The 16320-nt window shown below is 43.4% G+C and overlaps 1 protein-coding gene across 1 annotated transcript in view; it reads right to left on the reverse strand.

The window, feature by feature from the left end:
- The window catches only part of LOC135057974 (probable G-protein coupled receptor 142), a 124771-nt gene that overhangs the window by 80898 nt on the left and 27553 nt on the right, over positions 1-16320 (reverse strand). Inside the window, exon 2 of the mRNA XM_063963657.1 lies at positions 4557-4718. Within this exon, the coding sequence (XP_063819727.1) occupies positions 4557-4695 (139 nt within the window). The 5' untranslated portion in view covers positions 4696-4718. The remainder of the gene's footprint in view (positions 1-4556; positions 4719-16320) is intronic.

Below are 16320 nucleotides of genomic sequence, written 5' to 3' on the forward strand. Positions count from 1 at the left end.
ATTTTATCACGGTGGACTGGAGTTCCTATAGTGATTTATTATCTACATGTATTATTGTCCCTGTAGTAGGAGCTTTGGCGCTGTCATATCGCCCTTTTTCTGTTGCTGCGTCTAGTGACTTTTTTCTTCTTAAATGTCTTGATGAACCTTGGTCCATTTCAATTCTCTTCTTGTCATGATTACTTCATTTGATTCAAATACTTTTTTTTCGCCTTGCATACAGTCTTCTTCAATAGTTATACAGACAGGGGCGGATTGGGATCAAAAACCAGCCCGAGAAATGTATTGAAGCAGCCTAATTGGGGTGGGGTCTGTTTAGGGGGTTGGAGGCTGTGAAGTGGGCGGGATTATTGCTCAGAAGGGTTAATCAAATGTATGCATGGAAAGTGCGTGCTGTAGGTGCGCAGCTAAATTTTAGGGGCGTGGCTTCATGGGAAGGGGCATGGCCACATAACAGTTCCAATTCACATTACACCACACAGTAGTGCCGCTTTTGCACAGTGCACCTGGTAGAACCTCCTATACACACTGCGCCAGGTAGAGCATGTTATACATATTGCGCCAGATAGAGCACATTATACACTTTGCGCCAGGCAGAGCACATTATACACATTGCACCAAGTAAAGAACATTATACACATTGCACCAGGTAAAGAACATTATACACATTGCACCAGGTAAAGAACATTATACACATTGCACCAGGTAAAGAACATTTTTACACATTGCACCAGGTGGAGCATGTTATACACTTTGCGCCAGGCAGAGCATGTTATACACTTTGGCCCTCATTCCGAGTTGTTCGCTCGCTAGCTGCTTTTAGCAGCATTGCACACGCTAGGCCGCCGCCCTCTGGGAGTGTATGTTAGCATAGCAGAATTGCGAACGAAAAGATTAGCAGATTTGCGTATAGAAAATTCTTAGCAGTTTCTGAGTAGCACCAGACTTACTCAGCCATTGCGATCAGTTCAGTCAGTTTCGTTCCTGGTTTGACGTCACAAACACACCCAGCGTTCGCCCAGACACTCCCCCATTTCTTCAGACACTCCCGCGTTTTTCCCAGAAACGCCAGCGTTTTTTCGCACACTCCCATAAAACGGCCAGTTTCCGCCCAGAAACACCCACTTCCTGTCAATCACACTCCGATCACCAGAACGATGAAAATTCCTTGTTACGCCGTGAGTAAAATACCTAACTTTTGAGTAAAATAACTAAGCGCATGCGCTCTGCAAACCTTGCGCATGCGCAGTAAGCGACTAATCGCAATATAGCGAAACTCAGCAACGAGCGAACAACTCGGAATGAGGGCCTTTGAACGAGGTAAAGCACGTTATACATACTGCACCAGGCAGAGCACGTTATACACATTGCACCAGGCAGAGCACCTTATACAATTTGCGTCAGGTGGAGCACGTTATACACATTGCACCAGGTAAAGCACGTTATACATATTGCACCAGGCAGAGCATGTAATACACTTTGCGCCAGGTAGAGCACGTTATACACATTGCACCAGGTAGAGCACAGTATACACTTTGCACCAGGCAGAGCACGTTATACACATTGCACCAGGTAAAGCACGTTATACATATTGCACCAGGCAGAGCACGTAATACACTTTGCGCCAGGTAGAGCACGTTATACATATTGCGCCAGATAGAGCACATTATACACTTTGCACCAGGCAGAGCACATTATACACATTGCACCAGGTAGAGCACGTTATACACATTGCACCAGGCAGAGCACGTTATACACTTTGCGCCAGGTAGAGCACGTTATACACATTGCACCAGATAGAGCACATTATACACTTTGCGCCAGGCAGAGCACATTATACACATTGCGCCAGGTAACGCACATTATACACTTTGCACCAGGTAAAGTACATTATACATATTGCACCAGGTAGAGCACGTTATACACTTTGCGCCAGGTAGAGCACGTTATACACATTGCACCAGGTAGAGCACGTTACACACACTGCACCAGGTAGAGCACGTTACACACACTGCACCAGGTAGAGCACGTTACACACACTGCACCAGGTAGAGCACGTTACACACATTGCACCATTTCCAGGTCTGATTTCAATTGATTGACTAGCACATTCTTAAAGATTGTAGGCTACAATTAAAATGGTGATAAACAGCTAAGGAAAGCACAGAAAAAAGTACAGCTATTAAACAGAAAAATAAAACAATAGTGTAATGAAAACAAAAAAGAAAAAAAAAATATTTGCAATGGTTTAAAAAGAGATTTGTAATGGCTAAGAAGACCTTAGCAATTTTCCCTCCACGTGATAGACATCTTTGGTTCAGTCCATAGAGAACAGGTGGAAAATGCATTAAAACATAAATAGAAAAAAATAATCACTCAGGCTTTTGTTTGACCTTTCATAGAGAAAAACTGCACAGAGAGAAGAAAAGAAGATGCAAACAGACAAGTGTTGTTGCACACTGACATTAGATTTGTAATAATAGAATAAAATGATAAAGGTGGAACATTTCACTAAAGGATCAGTCTCCACTACATGAGTTAAATTAAATGATTTCATTCCATAACACAAAATATAAAATCTTGTTTTTTATTGTTTTTGGTTTTTTTTTACATTGGGCACAGAATTAAGATGTGTATTGATCCTAGCCTGCTTTTAGAGAGATCTCTGGTTCCTCTACAGCAGAGGTTCTCAAACTCGGTCCTCAGGACCCCACACAGTGCATGTTTTGCAGGTCTCCTCACAGAATCACAAGTGAAATAATTAGCTCCACCTGTGGACCTTTTAAAATGTGTCAGTGAGTAATTAATACACCTGTGCACTTGCTGGGTTACCTGCAGAACATGCACTGTGTAGGGTCCTAGGGACCGAGTTTGAGAACCACTGCTTTACTGCCTTCTATCGGAAGCAAAATGCATACCCACAGTTGCTGCCATCTTGATACACTAAGCCTTGAAAACAGGCGCAATGGAGTGAAACAAGCACACAACATCGCCAAAGGAGAAGAAACTGCAATTTATTATCTAATCAGATCAATGAAAGCTAAGCTATGGCATACTGTACCTGTCAAGAGTCCTAGTTTTGCAAGGCAGTGCTGATGTTTGACTGCCAAAATGGAACACCTATCTCCAAGTTGTCATGAGTTTGGTGAGACAGTCCCAATCTGAAGTTCATGCCAATATGCAAGAGGGTTATTTCCCTAACGCAGACACTGGAGGTAGGTGCCCTCAGTGCTCACAACAAAACTGTGGGCGTGTTCACGTCTACCAGTGGTGCTCAAAACCCCAGCATGCAATGACTGCTCTTCCATGCCAATTTCAAACTCTTAAATCTTGGGAGGTATGAGAATAGGTGTGGCATGGTATAGGTATGGGCATAGTATTGGAAGACTGGGAGCCTGGTCATTTGTACCTGATGTTCTAGTCAGGAATGTTTATTATACTATAAGGCATTGCACATTTGTCTTATGTTAGGAAATAAACACTGTAGCATCTTTTTGCTGGGATTTGTTCTATGCTAAAAGGTGTCGGTACTGTGGAAAATGGTCCAGTACTCGGCTAACTTTCTTGCTCACTTCTTTGTTGAAGTAGCTGGAACAAAAGAGTCTGGTGACACAAGTTCCAGACTGGAGGGCAAAATATACCAGCAATGATGTTAGATGGATTTCCTGTGTCCAGATAAAAAGGTGCAGGTACTGAGTATCATTGAGTACTAGCAGAAAAAAACTAATTGTATATATGTACTGCACAACCATATTTATAGATGGTGTAAAGTTATTTCTATATGTTCCTGGCTGGAAATATGCCCAACCTACTCTCATTTTGGATAAAGCCACACACCTTTTGTTTGCTGAAAACATGGAAGATTGTGCCTGTTGGTAGGTTTGGGGTAGTCTCTACCTCAGAATATGTCTGGAATGATGACTTAATGTCCTGGAACTGTGGGGTAGATTTATTAAAGTTCTTTAGGGGTTAAAGCGCTATCTGCACACGTTATGTGCCGCAGATAGCGCATCCCCTGATGTAGTATCCCGGCGATGCGTTACAGAAAGGCTGGGGCGCTATGCGCCCGCTGCCTTATCGGCGCCTCTATCTGTTAGATAGAACACCGATAAGCTTGCTAACTTATGAACGTTCGGTGTGCCCGAACGTTAGTCACTCCTACCCTGTTGCTCTTCGCCTCCCAGATCCAGCACTGTGGGTGTACAAGCAGTTCCTCCCCCTACACACACGACAAGCTCCGGCATCCACAGAATGAAAGTGCGCATGCGCCAGCTTAACTCCCGAAAGGCACGCTGGGAGTTACTGGACGGCGCAGGCATGGAAGTAGATACTGCAGCCGAAGCGGACGCATGTTATGGGAGGACACGTATCACCAGAAGGGTGAGATAACGTGCTCCCATAACGAACAAGGCAGGGTTAGTAAATTCACTTGAAAAGAGGTCCCGCTTCACCACGATAATGCGGTGAAGCGGGACTCTGCTTATAAAGAACCTTATGTGCGTTTTAATAAATCTACCCCTGTATCATTGCTCTGCGAGGTGTGTGTATAAACATACCTGGTAAACCAAGACCAAGCAGTATGCTGTAGTATATAATTGGTATATAACCCAGTACACATGGGGAAGGGTCTGTTTTCCTGCTTTCTTCTTCAGCTTCCAGTAATGATGAATCACTGGTGTTCTGCAACGGGTTCATTGTCAGCTGGCATCAGTGCAGTGCTGCTGAGAGAAAGATGATTAGAAGTGGTGATCTATTTATTATACAAATATATATTTGAATAATGAATTGTCTACAGCAGAGGTTCCCAAACTGTGTGCCGTGGCTCCCTGGGGTGCCTCGGGACACTTGCAGGGTTGCCCTGGGTTGGTGGTCCAGGGCCAATTCAAATTATTCATGGTCATATAATAGGCAAAACCAGTGCTAGTGGCTGCCAGTCATAAAATATGTGGTCAAATAGAAGCAAATCTTGTCCCTCACCACCCAACTGACCCTAAGGATGACATATAAATACGACCTACTTAATGTAATATTTCTTTCTAAATTTCTCAATAAGAAATTTTTGGCCTAGGGGTGCCATGAAAAAAATTCTGATATTCTAGGGAGCCGTGATTCAAAAAAGTTTGGAAACCACTGGTCTACAGTTTACTTCTCTAATACAGCTGTGAACTTTATTGTAATAGAGAGATGTTTGTGTATAGCTCAATGCACCTGTTGTCTATACTGTACACAGAGGACAATTTCTTGTAGGGTTAACCACATGGTATCAGGTTATAAAAATGCTGAAAATACTATTTAAAGTTAGTATTTATTATTAATAAACATACATGGCACTTTTCATATTGGATAATTCTGCATTTGCCACCAATTGTGGAGGTAGTCATTTAACGGAACACATCGAAATATTGTTGGTTTTAATAAACAGTATGGGGAATATTAATACAAACTGTTCCAAAGAGAAGGTGCTGTAAACCATTAAAAACATTAAGATTTTTTTTTTCATTTAGTAAACTGTACAGTTCTAGAACAGTGAAGTAATCAAAGTAATCTTGTTTGTTGCCTATGGATATACACATATACCTCAATTTCTTTGCATTTCCTTACCCAATGGAAATCCTTCCACACCCAATCAAATGTGGTCACAACCAAGATCTTGTGTTGATCGCAAATGTCACAAATTTACCCTTCCCTCTATCCAACAATCATCTGCTCTCCTGTAGCCTCTCACTCCGTACAACACTCATCTCTCTCTAAAGGTCACTCTTACCAGGTGCAACCTTGACTGTCTTGGCCCCGCATAATTTTCCTCCTCTCTTGATACTCTCCACTCTCTCATCTCCAACCTCTCTCGATTCACGCAAGCTGTCTCCCTTTACATTACCTCCCTATCCTCTGCCCTTGATTTTGCTGCTCTAGTTCTTACTTTAAGCCTTTATCAATCACCACCTCAACACTGGCACTCCAAGTTGACATGCTACCTGAAGAAATGCTCATGAATTTCCATAGAGTACTGCCCTTCTCTCATCATCTCATACCACTTGCCCACTGTACCCAATTCCCCCTCATCTTCTTTGCTCCCACTTCCCTGTAGTCTGTACTCATCTTGTCCATCTTTTCAACATTTCCCTCTCATCCAGCACTGTCTCCTTCTTACTCCAATATGCACTTGTTTCTTCCATCCTCAAGAAACCGACACTTGACCTGACTCTCTTTCAAACTACCTCCCCATTTCTCTTCTACCTTTTACTGCTCCTTGAGAGGTTTACCTATCTCCAACTCACCTCATTTATTTCTCTTTACTCCCTTTTGGACCCTCTCCAATCCAGTTTTCATCCTGTCTACTTTACAGAAACCACCCTTTCTAAAGTCACCTATTAATTTTACACTGTCAAAGCCAATGGTTACATTATCATTTTCATTCTTCTCTGCCTATCTGCAGCCGTTGACACTGTCATTAAACAACTTCTCCTCCAAACCTGTACTCCATTGGGCTCTGTCTTCATGAACTTGTCCTCGCTTGGTTCACCTCCCATCACACAAACTGTTTCTGTTCTGTCTCCCCTTTTCCTCTACCTGTCAGCATTCTACGAGGTTCTGTCCTTAGGTCACTCCTCTTCTCCCTCCTCCATTGGTGAACTCATCAGCTCTTTCAGTCTCCATTACCACTTCTGATGACACTCAGATTCACCCTTCCTTTCCTAACCTCTCCCGCTCAGTCCTCACCGTGTCTCTCGTTGCCACTCGGCCATCTCTTTCTTGTGCTTTCTCAAATTAAATATGTCCAAATCAGAACTTATCATCTACCCCCCTTCCAGAGCCCCACACTCTTTGTCAACAACTACCCCCTCCAGGCTGTTCCCCAAGTCTGCTGCTTAGACATCATTCACATTCGATCAGTCATTCCATCTGCTTCTATCTCCAAAATATTTTTAAGATCGGGTCCTTTCTCACCACTGATGCCAACACAACCCTTGTCCACACACTCCTTATCTTCTGCCTTGACTATTGTAACCTTTTCCTCCATGGCCTCCTCTTTACTCCCCTTTCCCCACTTCAATCCATCATGAACTCTGCATCTTGTCTCATTTTTCTTTCTAACCACTCTGCATCACAGCCTGCTTTACTGGCTTCCTGTCCCCCACTCAATCCAGTTCAAACATACAAAGCACTCAATTGCTCTGCCCCCTCTTACACCTCCAACCTTATTTCTGTTCACTCTTACTCCTAATCCCTTCATTCATCCTCCAACTGCCACCTCTGCTCCACCCTGATTACTTCCCCACACGCTCACCACCAAGATTTTTCCTATTCTGCCCCCCTCTTTAGAACTCCCTCCTTCACCAAGTCAGACTTTGTTCTAATCTTGCCCACTCCAAATGTTCACTCAAAACATACCTCTTCATCAGAGCCAACCATCCTTCCACCTAAATTGTTTGTCTTCTCTGTTCATGTGATCACTGATCCCAATAACAAGTGCTGTCCCTAACCCTCACTCTCCACCTGTCTGAGACAATACCCCCCTTTGAAAGCTGCCCATATGTAGACATGATGTTGTAAGAATTGTTTGTGTAAGCTAAAACTTTCTAATTTGTTTCCTATGGGAAAATAATAATAATAATAATAATAATAATAATGGCATCTCTTTGAGAATCAGACAGAGGGCATTATTCAGAGGTGGATACAGAAACACACGTAGCAACAAATGCTGCTGTATACACTGAGACGTTATGCCCCTCCAATACATTCTCTTTCCCTCCTGTATATCCATATGGCCGAATGGGCAAGAACTGAGATGCCCACTGTCAGCATCCCCTCATGCTGTAATACCGATTGTTGCATCCTTAACCACTTACCTGGCATGGTTGCATCAGATGCGACCATACCAGCAAGTGCTTTATCTGACCTGGTCGGACAGGATGCGACCAGTCAGATTAACAGTGTTAGCAGCAGCAGGGGAGGAAAACTTCCCTCCGCTGCTGTTGTCAGAGGGACTGGAAGGTCCCTCTGCCTCCCTGCACCCTCCCCCAGTGTTTGCCATGCTGCCAATCATTGCTGATCAGTCAGCAAGGCAGGACCCCCCACCCAGCAGCTGCAGACAATAGCAGCCACTGGGAAAGTGTAAAACAACACCCCCAAGCCACTCCCAGCACCCCCCGTGTACCTGGCAGCTGTCTGCGGTGTAAAAAGTAACATTGTGATGGTTGCAATGTTACCGATGTTCCGATGTTACCGATCTTTGAGAAAAATTACTTTAAAATTTTTTTTTTTCTTTTTACTAAAATCATTTTGGATAAGGTTAAATTTATGTTCTTCACCTAATTCACTCATATAAAAACCCGACAATTTCTGAGTGTTTTTTTGGGAAAAAATCGTTAGTTAAGTGGTTAAATGTCACCATCGTTCGCACCATAGAAACTTGCACCAGCCCGACAACGGGTGCAGTTTCACCCTTCTGACTTTGGCATTCTATGCCTGCTAATTTGAATGCACCCACTTACATTGGCACTCCCATAATACACCCACTGAGCAGACCATTGATGTGTGCATTCCTAGTTACTGCCCCGGAATGCTCATCACTTTTCCACAACATTTATGACACCGTCAGGCCCGGCGCTACCTGCTCAGCAAAGGGATGCAAAGCAGGTAGGCGCCATGCTGGAGAGGCACTCTCCCCCCTTTGAATCCCTGCTGCTGCGCCAGGGACCCCTGCTGCTGCCGGCTGCTGTGCCTGTCACACTGACAGGCAGCGGCGCCGGGAGCTTGTAGCCTCCTCCACCCACCTGTCATCTTCAGTTTCCGTGTCCACTGTCCAGCCTAAAATGGGTGGAGCAACACTGGGTTGATGGGTGGAGCTAAACGGCACTGAGGGGTGGAGCTACATGGGATCAGGCTGCAGAGGAGGACAGAAACTGCTACAGATACGGCCAGTCAGATGGTAAGTTGAGGGAGAGTAAGAAAGTGTATGTGTGATCTGTGTGTGAGTATGTGTGTGTGTATCTATGTGTGTATATATGTATATGTATGTGTGTGTGTGTATCTGTGTGTGTGTATATCTATGTGTATGCATGTGTGCGGGGGGCATAATGTGTATAAGTGGCACTTCTGTGGGCATTATATGTAACTGGCACTACTACAGGGAGCATTATGTGTATAAGTGGCGCCACTACTAAGGATATTATGTGTATAAGTGGCACTACTACATGAGGTATTATGTGTATAAGTGGTGCTACTACAGGGGGTATTATGTGTATAAGCGGCACTACTACAGGGGGTATTATGTGTATAGGCAGCTCTACTACAGGGGGTTTTATGTGTATAACCGGCCCCACTACTGGGGACATTATGTGTATAAACAGCACTACTATGCATGGGGTAAGGTGAATAAGATTGTGCTTCTGTGTGGCGTAATATGAAATGGGTGTACTATTGTATGGCCACATCCCTTCCTTGTGAGACTACACCCCTTTTTTGATGTGGGCTGTCCCTTTGTAAAATATGGGAGGGCGCTAATTTATAGTTTGAAGGGGGGCGCCGAACACTCTAGCACCAGCACTGGACACCGTCCATCTTGATCACAACAGCGCCTTCCTGCATACACTCTGTGTAATGTATATGCCATACAAGTTTTTAGAGATTTTTGTGCAAGTGCAAAAAATCACCCAACTACGATAGCATCAGCATTGCATTTGGATTGCTTGCTGTTCTGATTCATGCCCTGAGTATCATATGAAAGGGGCCAATGTTAAGTTGGACATATTTTGCACCAAATACACAGGCATAAAATACTTCAGAAGAAAATATGTTTTCGCAGGTTGCAGAGCTTGGTGTTTCTCGAAATGCATCCATGTCTGTAATGGCATATGCACTAGTTGTGTGGATAAAGAATAGCAGTATACAATATGTGCCAGGCTGAAGCCAGAAGAAAACACTAGCATAGTATACAGTATTTGCCTGGTTTACTGCAGGACCACCCACTAGGATAGTGATAACCAACCTGATACACTCTGTAGACCACATAGGGCAGCCCCCTAACCTTTATAAGGGCCGCATATGGGGAAACTGTGATAAAGAAGATGCTACTGTACGTCCTTCTAGTATGATGGGGATCATCAATGATAAATGTGAAAATGGCCTGTTTTGGAAGGTACATATATTTTTTCTATACATATAGTATACTATGGTGCTCCTATAATGGCTGGCCACTCCTCTCTGGTCAGATGGCCAGACCCCTTAGTGAGCCTCTGTGATAACATTCCCCTGGTTGGCCTTTCATGCCCCAGTCCGACACTGCTTTTGGGCACGTCCTACCTAGTCTTTCAGTATTATTGCCCTGTATTTGTACATTTACTGTACTATTTATCTGTTATGTTTTACTGCTACTGTGTATTTACCTTGTACAGCACTGTGGAAATTTTGTGACGCCATTAAAGTGAAATAATAATAATAATAATAATAATAATAATGATAATAATTTCTTTCATTAAGCAACAATACCCCATGCTTGTGAGTTGTCTTATTCAAATGTTATTGCTTCATAAATTTTTATGTATTGTACCACAATGCACAATAAACTGGACAAAGTCTGGATGATTTTTTATTTTTTTCCGGGATGCAGCCAGGATCCCGGCTGTCAGACTCCCTACAGTCAGAATACCGTCAGCGGGATCTCGATGGTCAGCACTGGGGCTAGGGTTAGCGTTAGGCACCAGAGTGAAGGTAAGACTATGGAGGGGGATTAGGCTGTATGGGGAGGTTGGGGGGGGGGGGGTTGGGAGACGGTGGTTAGAGTTAGGCTGGTGGAGGGGTAGGTTAGGGCTAAAATACCACTGTTGTCATTCTGATGGTCAGGCTAGTGACTGCCAGAATTTCAATACCAACCCCTTGTTTTTGTGGTTACAAAAATAATACAACTGATAGTCATGATAATAACTAAAAATATGTAAGTAGTAGACATTGTGGGAGATATTCAATTGTTTGAAAAGTCAGTTGGGTATCTTTTTCCCCCTATCTAATAGAATGGAAAAAACAGACACCCAACCGACTTTTCAAAAAATTGAATATCCCCTACTGAGTTTTCTCATGAAATTGTTCCCATATGTTTGGCTGTTTTTAGAATAGGGGATTATTTTTGAGTTACTCAAAATTACTGCACTTTTTGAAGTTAGCTTGAAATTGATGGAAATTATTGGAGTCATTCCGACCTGATCGTAGCTGTACTAAATTTAGCACAGCTATGATCACTGACACAGATATGCGGGGGCACGCCCAGCACAGGGCTAGTCCGCCCTCATGTCTGACCCGGCCCCACCGCACAGGTATAAAAAGCATCGCTCAGCGGCGATGCCTTTGTACTTGTAGAGTAACTCCCAGCCAGCACAGCTCCTGCGGCTGGCCAGGAGTTACTTGTCGCCGCCAGGGTCGCAGCGGCTTCATGTGTCGTCACGCAGCCACTGCAGCGTTGGCCGGACCGCATATCGGATTTTACTAATGCCATATGCATTATAGATATGCCAATGTTACCAATACAAGAATGATGCTTTCCAAAAACTTTACAGTAATTTGTTCTAATAAAGAGGCCTGCTTGCTGCTGTATAAGTCCAGGGGTACCCTGACTTCCGTATAAGTCCTGGGGTGCCCTGCCTGCTGTATAAGTCCTGGTGTGCCCTGTCTGTTTACAAGCTTTGCAGCTGTCAAAATGACTATCAGTACTTTCACCAGCCCCATGCTAGGTGCAAAAGATTAGTCTGAAACAGACGTCTCATCTCCGCCTGCATGCTGCGGATGAACGATGAAGTTGTCCAACATGCCCGTGCGATCACATGGTCACCGCCAAGTTATCTCTCAGAAACACCCATTTCAGGGACAGCGTGACAGATAATTCAATCCATACGCTTAGCAGATTCCGTCAGTGTGCATAAGTCTGATTTGGCATACGCGCAGTTGCCAAATTATTTCTCTGGTGCATGCTGAAATCTGCAAGAACCATCTGCATTTATAATCAGGGCCGTTTAACCCATGGCCAGGCCCCTAGGCTTTCAGGTATTTTGGGACCCTTCCGGCATTTCAGTCTTTCACCTCACTACAGCTGACATTTGGGAAGCAGAGCTTATGCCACTATTTACACTTTCAGTATTCACACTGACACCGGTACCCAAAGTCTGCTGACCTCTTTCCTCACAGTACAATCGTTCTCCCTTTTCTCTTTTGAAATAGCAGTAGAGCGCTGTTGGTCGGCTGTCTCTCCCACCCCCCATGCCCATTGTCTCAAAACAAACCTCAGCTGACTACGATTGTGCCTTGATGTGGCACAGAGTGCAAAGTGCCTTTAACCATTGGAGCCTAGGGTGCAAGTAACAGTGCCTCAACAAAAAAAGATACATTGATGGGCACCTAGTTCCTTCAGGGCCCCATGTCTTCAGCCTAGTCAGCGTTATGGATAATATGGCCTTGCATGCAATGTGTTTGTCTATTCTGACATTAAATGGCTAAGATGCGTGCTGCTGCGTTCCAACTGTCTCTGTGGGTACTTCACCACTAATTGAATTTCCCCTCAAGAATGTATCACTTTTTGTGTTGAAGGATCTTGCTCCACCTCCTATCAGGGACGTGCAGTGAGGTAAATGGCTGAGGAGGAACTGGGCATTATACACAGGTGCAGCAATATATACTGCTGAACGTTTTGATCGGAGATGTGTACAAAAGATAGGCTCACTTGTCATAAACTTTTTCCTCCAGAGTTTTGACTGTTAAAATGATTAGAATAATACAAAGAAGATATTTCTAATATAAACTTTGCATTTCTCATTTACTTTATATAGTCAAAACTCTGGCTTATACGTTAGCATGATAGGAAAGACTCTGCCTCACCTACCTCACACCACCACACGTCATTGCTTCCTATGTGCAGGCAAATTATGGAATCCAAGTAGTGAGTTCATAAGTCTTGTGTCCAAAGTTCCTGTTTGCTGCTCCTTACATTTCTTTTATTTAAATAAAGTTTAACACTATAAAATGTAAATGTTCCTCTGAACTCCCAGGAGAGCAGACTGTTGCCTTATCCCACCTACTTCTCAGTACTACTAAACTACTATTTGACGAAATACCAACTCAATTGCTACAGTGATTCATATTGCTTAGCGTTCTCATCTTGATTTTTTAAAATTCATTTATTCAGAAATATACAAAATTCTGTATTGTTCCTGATTTACGTGTTTTTTTCTTCAAAGCATAAAAGAAGCACCTGCTTGCTAGTCTGTCACATCCCATTTTACACATGCTCTACACTTGGGGATTTAAGTACACAGATTGTTGGTCCCGCTATGGCACGTTGTCAGTGTTTGCATTTCATATTCTTGCCTTCTGTTACTCAGTTTGTTAACACACTGATCATTACGTATGGACAGGAGTAAGAGTGTAAGTACCTAATTGGCATGCCTCCATGATAAACTGATGTATGAGATTGAAGGCATACTAAGGAACACAATTAACTGATGAATACAAAAGTAATATTAGAGATTGTATTATTTTTATTGGTTTCCAGTGGTTGAAAGGCACTCTATTAATGCCTGAATGTACATGTCTGCGTGTACTATGTATAGACAATTTAGTTTTATGTCACACTTATATTCTAGCCTCTTCAATGGCACTTTTGCTATCCCGATAGCTCATGTTGGCCAAACCAGGGCTACTAAGGGAAAACCAAACGCGCAACTATCTTTTTGAGCTGTAAAAGCAAGTACTATGGGGGTAATTCCAAGTTGATCGCAGCAGGATTTTTGATAGCAATTGGGCAAAACAATGTGCACTGCAGGGGAGGCAGATATAACATGTGCAGAGAGAGTTAGATTTGGGTGAGGTGTGTTCAATCTGCAATCTAATTTGCAGTGTAAAAATAAAGCAGCCAGTATTTACCCTGCACAGAAATAAAATAACCCACCCAAATCTAACTCTCTCTGCGCATGTTATATCTGCTTCCCCTGCAGTGCACATGGTTTTGCCCAATTGCTATCAAAAATCCTGCTGCGATCAACTTGGAATTACCCCCTATATACGTAAGGCAACTACAGTATAATATTTGGTGGAGGGGTCAAGTTGTTTGGGGCCTTAGATGGGAGGTGTCAGTCGTTCCTATTCCATCATAGCAATGTGCTGGGAAAAGACCAATGCAGTGGTGGTGGGGGGAGGTAAACGCAGCTTTGTATAGATAATATATATATATATATATATATATATATACTAGTAACAAAATTATACACCAAATGCAGGGTTGAATGAGTAGGGGAAATGAGGGGTAGACTACAGCGACTAATTATGGCTAGTAAAAGCAAGTAATGAAAATTTAGGAGTAGTAAGTAAATCAGTATTCAGTGATCGTGTACCGAATTAGTGGGTGGACACACAAGATCAGAGTCAGTTGTGGGGATGGTCAAAATAGGAATAGAATCCAATTGGTGACAGGGATAGGGCTAGCAGCAGAGAACAGGGAAAGATTGCCTCTGCTGTGAGTATTGTGTTATGAGGTCTGATAGACTATAATGAAAAGGTGAGCCTCATGAGCTTATTTGAAGTTGTGGATACTGGAAGAGAGTAGGATAGGTAGGTGGAATGAGTTCCAGTGTGGAGAGGAGCTGACCACAGTTAAGGTGAGATAGCAGTTAGTGGATGAACTTAGTTGGCGGGAGTCAGTATAAATAGAATGACGTTGGAGATGTAGGGTAAGTGATAGGGGTTTTATGTGTGAAGGTGAGGAATTGAATTGTACTATTAGATGGAAGGAGGACCATTTAAATAGTTGGCAGAGCAATAAGAGAGATGAATGAGACAGGCAGCAATATTAAGTATAGATTAGTGTAGTGAGAGGTGGGAAGAGAAAATCTAGAAATGAGAACGTTGCACTAGTCTATGCAGGCAATATCTGGTGCATGGATGAGGGTATTGGTGGCATCCATGGTAAAAAAAAAAAAAAGGGTTTGGGTTCTAGAGATATTGCAAAGGTGGAAGCTCCATGAATGAGGATGATGGTTTCAAAAGATAGAGAAATGAGATGAGATGCGTGGGTCTTGGGTGGCGAAAATAAAATACTGGGAGTTTAGAATAAAGTGCTGGGGCATGCAGGAGAACATGGCGAAAGGAAGTTATATACAGCCCTGCGCTTCAGATAGTTTCGGCAGCTAGTTATTTAACACATGGAATTTACCCTTTGAAATCCCAAAACAAATACAAACTAATTAACACAGAAATGTGTTAGAAACCAGCGCTCCTTAAAGGTAAGGAACCCAAGAGTATAGAGACTTCGTCCTGATCAGCAGTCAGGTGTTCTCACACGTATGGAAAAACACTCACTTTAATATTCAATCTCGCTTTCCCATAAAGGTCTCTTTAGTGAAAAAACTGCTGGCTGCTCGTCAGGAATGTTAAGCTTACAGAGTAAAACTTACATTAGGATTCTGTCTCGAGTTCGTCAAAAGGTATCTTTAAGCCTCCCACACTTGCAGATATGTAGAGGACACACAGGAGTCAGGAGGTTTCTCACAAAACAAGATGATTTAATATTCCAATAAAAACGTTACAAGTTCCTCATTGGCTACATGTGATCATGTGATGGAGAATTTGTAGGATAAATCCCGGGATACCCGGGTTGGGACACTACTTCTTGACAAAGGGGTGAGCAAATCCCGAAACGCGTTGAAGCTATCTAAGTGACGGACTCCATACCCACTACAGGACGTTTCTGACGACACCTTCACATCTTACCTGAATAGAAAATTATACAAGACTTTGGTTGTGTCACCTGCTGATCCGAGGATATGGGTCTGAATCCGTTTTTTTTATTGAACTTGTATCATTTTTTTGGATGCAGCTTGGGGAGTGCACGCATGGCCAGTGGTGCTGAGAGAGGGGGGAAAGGGTACTGATGGAGGGGCCCAGTGAGGGTCCAGTAGGGGCCCAGGCCCCCTCCCCCTTACCTGGCAGCAGCAGCTGCAGCTCTTCTCCTCAGCCCAGCACACGCTGCTATGTACTGGGCTGAGTGTGGCCATGAAGGTGCTTAAAATACAATTTTTTCAGTATTTTTTTCTAAGGGTACATGACCACACCTCCTGTGATTAGGCTACGCCCCTTGAAAAGTAGCTGGGCCCAGCCCGGCTCTCGACTGCCCTGCGCATGGCAATATCAAATAATAGCTTTCTCATAAGAACAATCCATCCACTGCAACAACCTGAATACTAGCTCACTGATACCCCCTTCCAAACAAAAATTATAATCTAAGTTATTGCCAATGCAGCTTGGGACCAAGGTTGATATGAACGGGTCTCCCCGGGATGT

Source organism: Pseudophryne corroboree, chromosome 3 (assembly GCF_028390025.1).
Source record: "Pseudophryne corroboree isolate aPseCor3 chromosome 3, aPseCor3.hap2, whole genome shotgun sequence".
Taxonomy (NCBI): Eukaryota; Metazoa; Chordata; class Amphibia; order Anura; family Myobatrachidae; genus Pseudophryne; species Pseudophryne corroboree.